This window comes from Corapipo altera, unplaced genomic scaffold, assembly GCF_003945725.1.
Source record: "Corapipo altera isolate COAL_440 unplaced genomic scaffold, ASM394572v1 61045, whole genome shotgun sequence".
In the NCBI taxonomy this organism is placed as follows: Eukaryota; Metazoa; Chordata; class Aves; order Passeriformes; family Pipridae; genus Corapipo; species Corapipo altera.
The window spans coordinates 192,667-209,438 of NW_020884975.1; the positions used below are offsets into that span (position 1 = coordinate 192,667).

The following is a 16,772-nucleotide window of genomic DNA, read 5'->3' on the forward strand; positions in this document are numbered from 1 at the left end:
CAGTGTGACCGGAGTGCCTTGCTCATTACTCTGTTATCTCCCTGTGGAGAAATTTATAAAATCCTTCTTATAGGGCATCTTTATATATATGTATGTATATATACATGCATACGCACAAAAAAAGGATGCACTCTAAGGAGGCTTTTATACAGATACATATATACACACATAAACAACTTCAATGTCCTCCACTTTACAGTCAAGTTTTATTTTGATTATGAACACTGTTCAGAAGCATTTCACTCTGGTAGTCGCAGAAGTGGAAGCACACAGGCTGTGCGATTGATCTGAGTGTTTCTCAGCTAACTTCAGAACCAGAGGATGGAAGGTGAATCCCACTGTCACAAGGTCCAGCCCCATGGCAGAATCAGCTATTTTGGAGTCTTTCCTGATGTATGTTTGGCCAATGTTCTTTCTAAGACCTCTCCTGATGAAGACTCACACCTTCAGTTCCTCTGTCCATACCTGGCAACATTTGGTCTCTAGCATCTAATGTGAGTAAACTAGTGAGAAATAACAAAAACCTACAGACAGGGTGAGAGAAGAGTTAAAAGCCTGTGCTGCTTCAGTCTTGTTTTTTCATTACTGTTTGAGCTACCATTTAATCAGTGCTGTGTAAACAATAGTGTTGCTGCCTTCGTGTTTATGAGCAAGATTAGCATATTAAGTACGAGTTACAGAGAGTCATTAACAAGTCATCGGTTCTGCCCATTCAGCAGTAACGAACATATGTACTTGTTGTTTTGGAAAGCTAGGAGCTGAACTCCAAGCCAGTATTTCTCTTTTAAAGGCACTGCTTACTCAGTGTTCCCAAAGTGTGTGCAGATTTTGGAGGGTGACCGGTGCTGTGCACTGTGAGGTGATGTGCTCCTTGGACTAAATTTCAAAGGCAGGCATCTTGACTCTGGTAGAAGAAGGTATAAGGGATGTAACTGTGATAATTGGTGAGGCACTTCTTGTGCATTTTGAGATATTTATGTACAGAATACATTCCCACAAATTTTCTAAGTAAAATGATGCTTGCACATTTGAAACCTTGACCCCAAAGTCTTTGAATTTGTTTTAAAGTGGAAACATTTAACTCTGTCAGAATTTAACTCTGATTCTTTTTTGTGTCCCTTGATCACTGCTGAAGAAAGAGTTCTTCCTCTGCCCATGTCTAGTAGTAAATTATTTTTCCAAGGAGCATCTGGGAAACCCTCCAGTAAATAATTAAGGAATAATATGCCTGGGGAAGACATTTATTTCTGACCTCAGCAATTTTCATGCTCTGAACCCAATAGGGCTTTTATTTTCTTCCTTGAGAACAGTTAAGTTTTTGCTTGTAATAGTATCTCATGGCAGTAAACCTTTTACCAAGCTGTGGATCTATATTTAAAAAGAAAAATTTAAAAAAGGAAGAGACTTTAAATTCCCTAGAGGAACCTTATTTCTGCCATAGGTTAAATAAAGTCAAACTCAGTCCAAGCTACACTGAAATAGCAGAACAACCTAATTTAGGTAAAGTGAAAAGAGTTGTTCTAGTAAGAGACATGAGGATATGGTTTTCCTTGCTCTGCTGAACGAATACACTGACACAGCTCATACCTGTAATTTCCTGGTGTTAGTATTTCTTTGTCCAAGTAACTCCTGACTTCTAGCTATGATTACATCATCTCAAAATCAGAGAGAAGAAAAGCATAAATTCGTGAATATTAGGAAAGCACTAAGACATTGCAAGTTTCACCGAGAAAAGGCCAGAACTGAGTGTGACAGTCACAGGTAATTACGCTCAAACAAGAAGTGTAAAGGCTGAAAACAGTGTCTTAACTCCTGCATAGAAAAAAACCCCAAACTATATTACTGCTCTGATGGGAGCAATATATCTGTTCATTGACTATTTCATGTGATTATAGGAGATCAGAGACTGAAGCTGGTATAACGTGGCTCTATATGCAATATCCCCAACAAGCATGACCGACGTTACCTGCCAGTCTATTTAATAAAAGAGGATGTGTGTTTTAATAAGGTTTTGTACATCCTAAATAGGGAAGTATTTGGAGAGACACATGCTCTCTCAGCAGGGCTCTTGCAGACATGCAGAGAGGACAATGGACTGCTGCCTTTTAAGTTAGAAAAATTGCTTGCTGTTACTTAATTGACAGCTTAGTGGGGGTGAGTATTTTGGCAGATATCCGGAGGAGACTATAATTTTTTGAGTCCTGAAAGTAGTGCTTATTAATTATATTCTCACACTGACAACATAACCGACAGGCTCCTGTACCTGTTGGCAGCTAGTTTTATCTTAAAAAGAATTTATGGATCATCAGGATTTCATTTTTTTCTCTTATACCTTATCTTCAAAGATTTACTTGTTCATGTGCTCAGTAATCTAGAATTTTGGTTCAATGAGCAGTTGCAGCTGGTGAAAGTCCCAGCTTCATTTAGGTAAACCTGGGCTTTGTTATGGGTTAAAGCAGCTCTGGAACTGCTAAGCAGCATGTGCCTCTACAAACCAATCAATCTACTCTGCTTGCTTCAACCCTGTGCTGTGCAAGGAGATTGTACTCAAGTGTTCAAAAAAACCCAAAAAACCCCAAACAGTGCTTACTGTCGAAACAGCAAGGGCAGAAAGGCCGTGGTGGCATTCTTCCTGGTTGGAAGAGTGACACAGGGTGGAACAACAGCTCTGTTACTTTGAAGCTAGTCCATTTGATAACTGACATTGTCAAAAAGAGGAGTGACTGTCCCGTCTTTCCACTCGATGAGGATCTCTCCATGCCTCAGGGAAGGGGAGCGGGATGGTGGGAGGTATGGCTGGGGACCCCTTCGTAAGGGAGTTGGCTCCCGTAGGTCAACTCTGCTGCTGTTGGCTGGAGAGCTCTTCAGGGCGGAGAGGATTTTCTTCTTCCTAGGAGGAGAGAGAAGAGGGTACGTAACTGCACCTGCCTGTCACTTGGTGGCTTCACTGGTAATGCCACATCCTCCAGGGTGGTGTGAGCTGTGCAGGAGAGGAGCAGCCAACACCAGTGGCTGCATTTGGATGGTTTAGTGAGTGGGACGGATAAATGGGGTGGCAGAGAGGAGGTATCACCAAGGGTGACATCACTGGTGAGCAGACCCATCTGCTGAGAGCCAGAGACTTCAGGAGTGAGATGGAGAAGGGCAGTGCCACAAGCAAGACTTTTTGTTTTGAAATGCTCAAGTTTTGTTTTAAAGTACTGTTCATGGCAGGCTGAACGAACCTGAATGTCACTTACTTGTTGTAGTGAACATTGAGTGTCAGTATTATTAATCCCAGTATGAATGCCAAGGGGCTGAGGACCAGCATGGCTGTCTTCCAGTTGGTGCCTGAAAGTATATCATATAAAGCATCATGTGTTTGCTGTACCTGTCCCTGCTCTTATGCAATACCCACAATTGACACAAAAAAACCACCTTAATGTCTCTAAAGACTGGCAGATACCAGGAAAAGTGTTTTGTCTACAAGATCAACCTCTTAACAGCTGCTTTACACAGCACCCCTCTATTGAAAATGTCCACAAAAGGATTTCTTTTTTGCTGTGAAGACAATAACTATTCATGCTTCTCCTCTCTGCAGCTTTCTGATACAAAATAGGAAGTGCTGGGGGAAGGCAGCACTGCTCGTAGGTAGGTATCTAATTCTTCTGATGAGCTGAAACAAAGCATTTGCATGTTTTTACTCACTTTTTTACTCCAGGCCTGTGGAGATTTGTTTAATCTTTAAAAAGAGTATTTCTGGCAGGTAATTTGGTGCCCTACTTCCTACTGAGCATCCTCAGCAGTACCCAGGGGAATGTAGCTCTGTTGTGATGGGAAGGACAAGAGCACTGATGAACCTTCATTTACCTGGTCCGTTCCTCCTCTGGCTGATCCCTGGACCTACCTGCAAGCCTGGCCCCAGTGTTTTTCCCTCGATTTCCATGCTTCTTAGAGTGATTCTGGGATACATCTAGGGGAAGAAGCAGAGAGACTCAGATTAGAAGCTTCCAGCTGGACCAGAGAAAACACTAAATTCCTCATGGGGCTGCACTGTAACCACTTCCCTTTGTGTGGACCGAGAAGGGAAAAGGAAACTTTATTGTTCCTTGGTGTTCCCCATCTGTTGGTATTTGTTGCTCCTAAAACATCTAATTGCTGTGCCTGCAGGTGAAGGCTATGGCCATATCACTGAACTGCTTGCCAAGGGGAAACACCTCAGCATGTTTATGAAAGCAGTCCGTGGTACACATGGAACTTCTTCACAAGTCCTCAGTGCACTGAAAATAGTTGAGTAACCTCTAAGTGCTGCCCACACTTTCCTTCCTGCTGTTCTCACATATGCATTCAGAAAAGTGCTCACCCTCATTTGCTGGGAGCTGTGCCTGTCTGGTCCTCACTGGAGACACTGTGCTGTTCCATTTGTTAGCCAGAGGTGGGTCAGTCAAGATCACAGGAGGCTCTCTGTCCACGGCATCGATCTTTGATGAATCAATGGTTTTAGCTTGGAAGAAAATAAAGCAAAGATCTGTGTGATTATCATTTACTTTTTGTACAGGAACCTGAATATGCTCAATGCCCAGCAAGGAAAGGGAACCCATTCCTGCTGTTTTGGTCCTCTGCCCTGCAGGGCAAACAGATGTGGTGCAGTAGGAATCACCTCCTCCTGTGCATCAGTTCTCACAGATTTTAAAAGTGAAATGAACATCTCGAGACTGAAGCAACAACCAAAGCAGAGCTTGTTTTCTGGTGGTAAATACGGTCATTGGTCTAAAAAGTATGAGTGCAACATCAGCTATTAAAGCGTGAGAGGAAGAGGCAAGAGGAAGAATCACAGCTACTACCAACTCTGCGGATGAAAAAATGGGATCAAAAGGGTGCTAAGCAGTCCATACCTCTTGCAGGGCTCAACAACTTCCTTTGCCTTCCAGTCCTACTGCAGAAGTAGGGCAAGTGGGAAAGCAACTGCTGCTAGAGGGGAGGTTGTGGGAATTCCTGGGGCAGCAATTCACCCCTCTCCTGCACTGATATGTGTGGCAAGATCAAGAAACTCGTGTCTTCAGGGCTCCCTGCTGCCTATCTGACCCCCATCCCCTCCTGTGGCATCTGTGGTTACACAATTGTAATTTATTGAGTGAATAACTCGCCGAGGGAGAACTTCTCTGTCGATGATCAACTGAAACTTGGATATGAAATGCCTAAACAAACACATAGGACTTTGATGTTGTTAGTGAGTGGTCAGAGGTTCCCTCCAGTAGACTGAACCATGGGATTGATAGGATAATTATTAGTTTGCATGAGACACACTAACTGGCACAACCTGATTCAAAGCCTGCTCAGTGTTTACCCTCACAGCCTTATTTGAGGATCCTGGCTCGGAGGCAGCCCTGGGCTGCCAGGAACAGTGCCTTGGGGAATGCAAATGCTCTTTTCACATGCCTTTTTCCCATATCTTAAATGTTCCACGCATTTCCTAGCCTATATTTAACTAGCCTATTATGGTATCTGATTTGTATGGTCCATATTTAACTTCATGCTAAACAAAACACTACTTGTGACCACAGTGATAATTACATGTTAACCTTCTAGTTGGCTAATTAAAAATCTTGGGAAGAAGGCCACTGTATCTTCACATGGCAGCCCAAACAGCTAATGTATCTGTTTTTATTTAAAATTAGATATAACCTCTTTGTGTCAAAAGGTTATACTCATAATCCATCTGCTTATGCCAACCAGATTCATCACATTTTCTCTTTACTCATTTCTACAAAGCTCAAAATCTCTTTGGACCATCAACCTTAAAGTAAGGAATAGCCTCCTGTAAGGGAAATAATTTCCCCTCAGGAAGGTTGAGAACCTCATAACCTACAGAGGGGACAAACAAACACAGAAAAGCCACTACAAACACCAGCTTTTTTCTGGTACCTGGAGTGGAAGAAAGGAGAGGATGAGGGGAGGAATTGAGTGTGATTTTCAGGTCTCACTTCTGTACAGAAATCTACAAGAAAACTCCTGAAACCACCATTCTTTACAGAAGGGATTAAATGGAAGAGAGAAACAGACTGGACTATGAATTATCGGTGGTCAGCAGTGGGCTTCACTGAGCATGTGACAAATTATGACAGTCATTGTGGCACAGTGACTATGCCTGTTGTCTTTTAGCCTTGTGTCCAACACCTAAAACTATGACAGGAGCAGGGTTTCTGCCCTTTTTGTGTCCTGTCTAGGCAGAGGCTAGTGAACACTCATGAAGGGAGAGACTAGATTCTCTTAGCAAAGATTAAGGGTATGAAACTGATAATATAAACCAGATTTTTTTATAATTTTTGATGACGTCTTCTAGGATTTCTTACTGCAAAGGCAGAGCAGCACACTGCCTCCCTCGACTTGCTGTGTTCACTAATCTCTTTGTGGTTACTTCAGGCACCGGGAGCAAGGTTCACTTCTGAGGCTCATGACAACACGGAATAAAGGTTAGAATTATGGTTTCATTAGTGAAATGTGCATTGTTCGAGGGAGATAGCTGTACCTTATACAACAATCCTGATTTCAAATAACAATTTCTGATTTCAAATATAGCTACTTCTCAATAATTCATACAAGTTTAAAAGAGATTTTCAGCTGCCTCCAGTTGTCTTGTTATCAAAAATGACCTCCTAAAGTACCAAAAGCCCTTTGAAAGACTAAAGCGCCTGACTTTGTGGGACTACCCTCATTGTTCTGGGCTTGGGAGGCTCAAGCGATTTCAACTATTACTGGCTACGGGCACCTGAAATATTACGTGCGTTCTGAAATATTTGCCTGTCATCAGAAATGCAGCTGGGGTTTAGAGACCTGATCCTGTAAGGTAGTGTGTGCTTTCTGGAAAACACTGAACAGCAGCTACTGCGGGAGCCAGTGGTACCAAGTGGGGCTGAGCTGGAGCCATCTGTTATCTCTCCAGATGGGGCCGAAGTGAACATGAGTTAGAATGATGGATGCAAGCCCAGTGTTAGGTGGCTTGGGTGACATGTAAGTTAGATGTTATCTGATGCTAAATCTACCTCATCTTACTTTCATAGATCCACACATGTGTGTCTACATCTTGTTGTGTTGGCTTGCTGGGCCTCCGAGCTGCTGTCCGGGCAGCAGCACAGATGGTTTCATCTGCTAAAGTCTTCCACCTGCTGAGTTTGTCCTTCTCCTTTGAGACAAAGACCTTGTGGCCTCCCTCCTGAGTGCTGAGGTGGAAGCCCAGACTCTGCAGAGTCAAGTGCCCCTTCTTGCTGCAGGACCATGCCTGGCGTTCCCAGTCTCCGCAGGGCTCCAGCTTGACCACAGCGTTCTCCCGCGCCTTGTGGGCCGACAAGCACTGCTTCGTTTGGAGGCTGACAATGGTCCTGCTGTTGGGGTCCCAGCTCCACTGCTGCTGCTGGGAATGTGCCTTGCAGCTGGTCAGGCTGATGCTGTTGGTGTTGTGGAGGGAGACACGAATGCACTTTTCCAGGCGGGTGTTCCGTATGAGGAAGCCTTGTCCCTCTGCTACTGCGGTACAATCAGAGCACAGTTTAGTATCTGTGCATGACTGAGGTAAACGCCTCTTCTGAGCACCAGACATTGTAAATGCCCTGGGGAAGGGGAGAACGTAACCCACCAGTCCTTTCCTGGGTGGACATGCCCAGATAAACAGTTCCCCTGGCTTCCTAATTCCCCGGAATGGCATTTCTTTAAAATACAGAGTGTGTAAATAGCCCTGAGCAACGCCAGAGAAAAATAACAGCCCACGTAACTAATGGGGAAAAAGCTTACCATCCTTCCAACCTGAACAATTCTATGATTCTGTGAAATACCTGCCAATATATATTTAATTCAGTATTTCAACTGCTTTAATTAGGTACCCATCCTTCCCTCCCTCCAAAATGATTAGATGCTTTGGGGTTTTTTTACCCCTATCTGGGTCAAATCTTTCTTTTAAAAAAGCAATTGAAATTCCCCCAGTGCTATTCATCTGGGGCCAGCTAGGCCACCTTGCACTACACTTTCCATTAAATGGCTTCTGGTGATGTTAAAGCAGCGTTGGGATAAAACCGTTTCCCATCAGAAATGTGTAAGTACTTGGCTGACACTGCTTATGTAAGTTTTGAAATTATCTTCTTTTTGGCACACCTGACTTTGGTCTGTGCACCCCAGGCATGAAGGTACCACTTTTAACAACCCCTTTGTAAGAGAGTGACATTAAAGCTGTCCCACAACAAACATGCAGTTTGAAGCAATTTCTGTAATTGCGTGTTGCTTTTAAGAGCAACAGGTCCCAACATCTCAGATGACTTAGGATTGATATTGTCATGTTATCTGAACAATTGGCCCTGTTTTCAGTATAAAATCGTCAGGTGTGGCCTGTGAACATCCTGAGCAAAATGTTAAATGCCAAACCATCTGTGTCACTGGTGTGGATGTACCTTCTGCTGTGTATTTTATGCCTAAGACAGAGGAATAGAAATAAGTTTCAAGTTTTTGAACATTCTGGAAATCTCTTCATTATAATTAACACATGGTAACTCCCAGCTTTCAGCAGTGACTTTTTTTCCCTGTTTTCCCCAGGAACAGAGTTATAAAAGCCCCATCAGCAAACAGTGCAGAGCATAAAGAGTAAGAGGACGCTGAAAAGTGATGTTAAACAAGAGCACTGATTTTATCTAAACTACTTCTGCAGAGTTTCCCCTCCCAGAGCAAAGAACAATACTTTTCTCTGTAGCAAGTATTTGGCTCAGTACCTGAAAAAATAAGTGACAGTATAAACAGAAGCCAGTACACAATACCAAGGGTATAAACAATAGCTTAAAAGAGCTCTCATGTTTTTCTCTCAGGAAATTCTGGGGTTCTGTTAGATAAATCGTGCCTGGGGGCTGTTAAATCAGAAACAGATCAGGCCTTTCTGCTCCTCCTGAATGCCTGGAGAGAGGCAGCTAGAAACCACAGTACTACTGCACCAGCTCTGAGATGAGGATGGATGTGTCTGCACTGGTATACTGAGTTTCATGGACCTGTGATAGCCACTAATCCAGACAATTCCTGCCAAGCAAATGTGCCTAAATGGAAATTAAATTTCTAGGCTATCTGTGGACACCTTATAAGTCCTGTTCTCTTTTACCCTTTGTGAGGGCTAGGTGGAGATAAGGTATTTAATACACTTTGGACTTGAGTTTCTGCCCATTTCAAAAAGCAGGAGAAATATCTCTTATATAATCTCCCATAATCCGCAGAAAATTGAAATGGATGAACACAATCCCACCACCACCCCACCCCTGCCTTTTTTCCCTAGGATCTGAAATCCAGAACGCTCACATCTTTGCTTCAGTTTAACTGTGAGAAACCCATTTCCAAAATAATGATTTGAGAGCTGTCTAAAAAAAGTAACACGGGAATATGACAACTGTTCTGGGACAGATAAAACATCTGCTGAGCCCAGGATTTATGCTTAAAATGGTTTTCCTCATGTACACTACATTGTATTTTTCAACTCAGAAGGTAAAAAATCCCAGCATTTTGTTGCTTCATTGGTATTATGTTCTTCTTTGCAGTTCCACACAGTCAACCTCAGTTTTTATTATTCTCAATAATTCTCAATTCTCAATAATTTTTTGGCATCAGCAAACTTAATTACTTCATTATTCACCTCTTTTGATTTTTGTCAGCACCCACTGATATCTTCACTCTGCTGTCACCATTGTCAACTTATTCCAGCTCTTTGTTCCAACCTGTGGGCTAAGCCTCTCTCTTACTCAATGAGAATGGAGTTTCTTAAGGGCCTTGGTGGAAGAATCTTATCAAAAAGCCTTTTGCAAACACAAGCACAAAGTCTTGGTCAGCTCACCCCATTTATGAGCTCATTGATGCCCTCATGGATGTCAGATGTCCCCATTACAAAAGCTGTGTTGACTTTTCTCATATTTTTCTGTCTGTCTGTAAATACTGTGCTTTGCTTTCACTGACTTTCCTGGTGCCAAAATCAAGCCTTGTGACCTGTGTCTCCCCAGGCTGTGCAAGGATCCCTCTTGAGAGGGACATCATTGCTGTAATGCAGCCCTTTGGTGCTGAGGTTGCTTTAAATAAGAGTTTACACACTCCTTAGAAGTATGAAAAAATGTCATCTTTAGTTTCCTGTAACTCAGTGTGAATACCATGTGGGCTGGTCATTTGCCACAGAATTATTTATGATTTTTTTTCCTCCTAAAACTTCCTCTGTTGCCAAATTTGTTTGATAACACTCTTCAAACTGCAGAGGGTGACTGCCTGACCATGTCTGAAGTGAGCAGTGGAGCCAATAATCCATTCAGCCTTTCTACACTGCCCTATTTTTGGTTGCCCTTCTAATATTTATGTCAGCTGTTTATTAACCTCTTCACCCCCACCAAATTCCTATTTCAGGTATGCTTGAAAATTTCTGTTGGCAGTTTTTATGTGCCCTCTCTAGGTTCCTCATCTAAGTCTCTTTCTCCTATGTTTTATTACAGGTTTTATTGTAATATGTGCCAGAATCTCTGCTGCTTTTTTCTTTTCCCTGTTTGGCAATGACTGTCCATTTGAAAGTTTTGTGTGTTTTTATTACATTTTAAAGACTGTTGCTGTTTAACCCAGCCAGCAGATGCGTGTTTTGCTCTCTTGTGTACAGCCCCTGGTGTTTTATGTTTCACTCTAAAGAACATGCCCCACACAGTTAAAGCTGGAGTATGTTTACTTTGAGATACACATCAGGCACTAAGAATCTTTACTCAGGAGGCAAAATGACATTCTTTTTCCTGACATTGCCAAGTCCTCACTGTCCAGTGGCCCAGCAAATAAGGCCATCAGCCCTAACATCTTAGGGATGTTAACCTGGAGCAACCAGAGCATCCAATGTACTCCCTGAGGATGGGACTCTGTTTCTGGAAAATACCAGCCTTACCCACAGAGCCCAAGTAGATGCCTGCTTTGAGCTGCTCATACTTGAACACTTAGGCCTCTTCATATTTTTAGGTACAAAATAAACAATTTCTAGCAAGGCTCTTGATGCCAGCTCGTTTGTCCTATGATACTGCCTCTCTGTCTGGTTACAAGATAGAAAAAGCAGGCAAATATAGCCCCCTGCTTCTCTGCAGCATGGCCACCCTTGGGACATGCTGTTCCATGTAGGATTAGGAGCAAAAGCCATGCAACGTTCCTAATTAAGGTAATGCCACCAGTAAAGCCTTGGTTACCAGTAATGCCAGTGTGGCTGGGAAAGTTTCTTCTGTTTCTAGGCTTTTCTGCCGTTTCTGTGATGGTTTGATAGAAGACATTTGCAAATTGTTTGCGGTGGGTTGTCCTCTCTAAAGGCTCTGTGGAGGGAACCAAGTCAGAGCTGAGCAAGCACAGGTTCCCAAAACACTCCAGGTCACCCAGGATTCTCAGCATTGGCTTTGGCCTCCTTTGTCCTCCCTAGTGGGGTTCCTAACACTTGGAAAAATCTTTTAATTAGCTCAAATTCTCTTTGCCAAGTGGGTGTTTTCTGTAGAGAGATGTGTGCTGAGACACAGTCAGAAATTTACCTTTTCCTGCCTCTGCCTGTCCTCAAAGACAGGTATCCATCTGCAGCAGCCATGGCACCTCTCATAGGGACTGCTTTCTGGGGACATCTCACAGCCCAGAAGAGCTCCCATATGTGTCTGTTTTTGGGTACCACCATGTGACAGCAGCTCGTCCAGAGCGACCCAGGCAGTGGCAACAGTGGCTGGGAGAAATGTCTCCAAGCTGTCTGCTGCTTCCACCCAAAATGAGGACAGCCCTAGGGGGTACTTGCACCATGGCCGAGAAACCTCAGATCAGCAGGACCATGGCCTGCCTTACCCGTGAGATAACCCAGAGAGTTTTCTGCTCATGTTAATCTACCTCCACTCTTCTCCACTGCAGCAGATCTTATCTTTTCCACAGAGCATACACCAATGGAGACTGACCCACACAATTCTCATATACATCCCATATGTTTGTCTCCTTGCATAACTCCCCTGAATATCAGCTCTCCCAGGATTTAGGCCCCCCCTTGCCTTCTTGGACTATTGCAGCGGTTCAAAGAGCATGAGATGGGAAGAGGCTTTGGAAGAGTCACATCCTCTCAAGCTGCCCTGTCAGCAATGCTGGTCTTTGCCCTAGCTCTAAAAAGAGCTGCAAAGGACTCCAGTTCCTACCAGAAATATCTGCAGCCCAAAAGAAGTAAAATTTAACCAGAAAATGTGGGGAAAGCCATCTTTAGCTGCACAGACACTGTGGTGATGGGGACAACACCACTCCATACACTGCTACTAATTATGGTACTACTGGTACTACTCCCTTCAGGCAAAGATACAAATGAGATGATGCAGTAGCAGAAAAGGGAAACTCCCAGTTAAGGCAGGAGGATTCCTGGTACAGGTGTTGGCATTGCTCTCTTTGATCACTTGTAAGAATATTACATTGAATCAAACTGAGGCAATCCGTTTGAGCTGCTGTCAGGTATAGACAAACAGGGCCCGGAGTAAGTGAGTAGGAGCAGCGCTGAACGCAGCCCATCAGCAAATCCTTCATATGGAAACATCTCCTTCCATGCAAAGGAGCAAGCCCCTGTCTGCTGCCCATGCAGGACTCCAGCCCAGAGCTGTGGGATGAAGAAATTAAAAGTAGCTGGAAGGCACTTGCTGTCCTAAGAGAAGTATGATAGTATGTGTTTGATCAAAGACAGGAAATCCAGATGTGCACAAGGGAGTGGTGAAATTGGCACTCTGTTTTCTGTTTTTATAACCAATACCAGCATGGCAGGAGGTGAGATTAAGTAATTTTTTTGCAGAACTGCTGTTGACTGGAACCATTTGCTTTATTTTGCCTCAGTCCTCCCTCAGCCTTCAACTGTACTTGCTTGGATGTAAAGTTGAGAGACACAAATGTCTGTGGCAGTTCAGTGCATGTGGCCAATCTCTCTATGGAGAGGACAATGCTGGATGGAGCCTGGTGAGTCCCTACTGGACAGCAAATAGACTTCTGCCCAGCAGAACAGGCAGAACTGGAGCTGGGTGAGCACAGCAGCTGTAGGAGAAGAAGGAAGGTTTGGGGCATGAAAAAAAATATCTGTAAATGATGGGAAGCTGGGGAGGTTGGAGAAGTTACCACAAAGCTGGTGCAAGTGGGGAAAACCAGTCCCTGGGAGGATATGGTGTCTATAAAATCCAGAGAGGTCTGGAAAGGATGGACAGGGGCTGTCTGGTCAAGGACTGATACCAGATGGGACAGGGGGTGCCAAGGGACGGTTCACAGTGTGCAGGAGGTGGTTCTATACCCAGGAGTTGTGCATCCTTGCTGCCAAGGAGTCTGCACAAGCCAGCGGAGGAGATCTGATAGCTACTGAAGAGTTAAACATACTACAGTCAGGAAATCCCCCAAGCTGAAAATAGCTGGAGACTAGAAAATTAAAGGGGAAGGAGAAGTCTCCTATAAGCTTGGCTTTTCTGCCTCTTCAATTGCTTAGGGCTGTCTCTTGAGGTTGGGACATGAGGGATCAGGGATCAGCCAGTACTGCCATGGGCTTGAGGGAGAGGAGAGTGGCTCCTAAGATATGAGATCAGGCCAAAATGCCAACCAGAGCTGCCACCAGCCTCACACTTAGTGCATGAGGATCCAGGGTAGGTGTTGAATGCAGTCTTATTTCAGCAGTTTTCTTTCTGTCTGTATACACACAAATCCTTCTGGTGCCCAACTTCCCTTCGCCCATCCACCCCCACCTCACAGAGTCACCATTAGGTTTGACTTTGTAAGAAAACACTTTAGCTCCCTCCCTGCTTGCAGGTACTGTCCAAAGAAACAGCTGTCAGGACCACCTTAGGCAATTCCAGAATTTTCAGTTTCCAGCAGGAAACCAAACCCTCAAAGGTCTGTCAACAGCAAGCACCTCTGTCCTGCCAGCAGCCTTAAAACTCAGCAGCCCCAGGCAGGAGGGAATGCGGAGAGGCTGCTGCAGGGGGAGATCAGCCCCAAGCAAGAACATGTTTGTGCTCTGCTCTTTGAGCTTCTTTGGGCACTGCCAGGTGTTGGGAAGATAAATTCCTTTCTGGCAAAGCAGTTGTGGTTTTATTAGTGGTCTGGCTGAAATGCAGCGGTTTGAGCACGTGTTTCACAGAAAGCATTACACTAGAAAGGAAATGTCCTGTGATCCTCCATACTTTATGAATAAAACACAGCCAGGAGGCTCCTGTCGTGTGGCAACAGAAAAAGATCACTTTTTTTCTAACACTGGACAAGATCTGCATTAGAGGGAGAGAAAGAGCAAGACTCTAAAGGCTGCTCTGCTTTTCTAACATCCCACCGTGGTGTTATCTCCAGGTCTTAACTAGATCTCCTCTAACTTTTAAAAGATGCACATGTATTGTCACCCCTTAATAGTACAGTGACATACTCTCAGCCTGGGGCTTTACAAAATGAAAGACTCAGTTCACTGGATTTACTCTAATTGGAAAGTTTTGGTGTGCAAAAAATAGCAGAAGTCAAACCTGTAGGAGTACAAACCTGTCCTTTGAGCCGGCTGCAGAGGAAAATAAGGGCTGGCTGCTCAAAGCATTTCAGAGAACACGCACATAGAGATTGTGGAGCAGGGAATGGAAAGTAGCTTGTCAGAGCTACCAGTCTGAGGGTTGTCTTTAAGGCATAAACATCCCAGCTTTGCAGCCCAAATAGTTGTAGTCCTCTGGTCAAGGGATTTTGAACAGCTCTGAGCAGGTAACCTGTAAAACTGCAGGGCTGTTCTCCTCTCAGATTCAGAGTCTGAATGAGCCTTGAAGCACTTCAGGGATTTATTTCAATGAGTCCCTTTCAACCTGACATCTCAGGAATAATAAAAAGGGAAGTGCTTATTAGCTCAGAGAGTTTTTCTTTTCAAGGGAAATAGATCTGCCCAGTGCCCACGATGGGATGGGTGAGACCACAGGCAGCACCGCTCCCAGGTAGCTCTTCCTGGGCAGCGCTGCTCTGGCTCTGCAAGATAACACTCTGTAGGACTTCTGCTTTTTTCATCTACCCATGCATGTCAGAACCAAGGCTGCTTGGGTAAAAAATACTCCTGTGTACGATACAGGGTTTGAGCAACCTCAGAAAGCAGCTGAATGTTAACACGAGCCACTACTGGGTCTGTTCCACGGAGATGAGCAGTGCAGACACTGCAGCTTCCCAGCACATCCTCCTCCTAGACCCCCACCACAAGAGGAGGACAATTACATCGAGGTCCTGCTGCCCTTCCCACCACCCTCTCCTATGCTGCCAGCATGTTCTGAGCCCACTCACTTCTCCTGGGAAGGGGCAGATGGGGCAGAGAAGTCCTTAGGAAGTCACTTAGTGCCTGCCTCCCTCCCAGAGCAGGTTCATTCATCCACCATTCTTAGCACTTTAAAAGCACTTTATAAAAGTGGCTGGCATGATGCCGTGGTGTCCCTGGCCCAACCATCCCAGCACCTTGCCAGCCTGTCCCTCACTCTTCTGTAGCCCTGTGTTTTATCCCATTTTAGATGCTGCCCTGAAATGTGCCTGGAGGCACTTGTTTTACAGCTGGTGGGTTCAGAGCTTTGCAGCCCAAACAACAGTTCAGCAAAAAAGCAGGTTAAAACCTGGGAGGCAGTTCTCTTCCTACTTTACAGCTACCCCGAAGGAGGAGAAACTTACCCTCAAGCCAAGGAAGAAGACAAATACAGCTCAGGCTCAGCCTGAAAAGCTCCATGGTCTGCCAGCACAGCGGGGGAGAAGGAGCCCCCAAAGCCTCTTGCCCACGAACAGTGCCAGGCAGCTCACTTTTCCCCCTTTCTCTGTCATTCACAGCAGAAAAACCTGCTGGGACGAGAAAAACTCTTTTGTCTCAGCACTGAAGGCTTGGCAGCCGGCTTATCAGCAAAGGATCAGCTTGGAGACACGGTCCCGCTCAGCAGTTATCCCTTAGGAGAAATCATATGACGAGCCAGGATGGGGGGGGACACTGGACTGAGATGCTCGTGGCCGCCGAGCCCGGCTCCTTAGCAGCAGCAGTTGCTCCCAGCAATGACAAGCGCATGCTAAGCAGGCTGGCAGGCTGCCTTCCCGGGGCTGGGAGCAGAGGAGGATGCAGGGCTGGCCTGGCAAGGAAAAGCAAAGTTCGGCAGGAATGCCCCAAGGGGCTGGGATGCGCCTGCTGAAACCTTGCACTTGGCTGTGCTGCACCAGGGTCGTTTTCTCTTTAGAGAGAATTATCCCCACCAAGATGATTTTAAGGACTGTTATAGTTCCTGGCAGAGATAAAACCTCACAAACCAGCTGTGGGGGTCCTGGAGCCGGAGGGTGATGGAAGGGGGAGTTGAGCTCCTGGATGGGGAACAGGGTCTTGCTGTGGGTCTGCCCTGATGGTCACCTCAAGGGTTGCTTGGGTAGAGTTTGGCTTTTCATGCATCAGTTTGGACTCTGCACAGTGGGGAAACCACACATCCCTCCCAGAAGAAAAGCAGCAAAGGCTGACAGGTGAAACAGCAGCGAGAGCTGTAATTTTGCTAGTAAGATACTCCCATTCAACCACATCCTTTCCTTTCTGTCCCATATGCTCACTGGGGTCATTCTCACCTGGGGTCATTCTTGCCTTTTAAATGTCTCAAAAACACTTAAAGATGGTGGTTTCCCTTTTACTTTTGGTGTCCGGTCCCAGCTGGCATCAATGTTGCATCTCCCAGCTCTGCCTGTGAGGCCAGGAGTCACTTGGAGGGCTGGGAGTTGCTTCCTTTAGTGGCCAAGCTGTCAAATTAAAACGGCACAGTATTGGCATT

General features: G+C 45.0%; 1 protein-coding gene across 2 annotated transcripts; it reads right to left on the reverse strand.

The window, feature by feature from the left end:
- Nucleotides 1-187: 187 nt before the first annotated feature.
- On the reverse strand, nucleotides 188-15,948 carry LOC113957694. 2 transcript variants are annotated; one of them, XM_027665385.1, is made up of 6 exons: nucleotides 15,652-15,948; nucleotides 7,033-7,500; nucleotides 4,343-4,483; nucleotides 3,887-3,952; nucleotides 3,240-3,330; nucleotides 188-2,890 (listed from the first exon to the last, which is right to left on the reverse strand). In XM_027665385.1, the coding sequence occupies exons 1-6, from the start codon at nucleotides 15,704-15,706 to the stop codon at nucleotides 2,683-2,685; spliced, it is 1,029 nt and encodes a 342-aa protein (XP_027521186.1). In that variant the 5' UTR covers nucleotides 15,707-15,948; the 3' UTR covers nucleotides 188-2,682. The 2 variants fall into 2 exon arrangements, with proteins under 2 accessions (XP_027521186.1, XP_027521185.1); XM_027665384.1 differs by having other exon boundaries at nucleotides 7,033-7,503.
- Nucleotides 15,949-16,772: the final 824 nt, after the last annotated feature.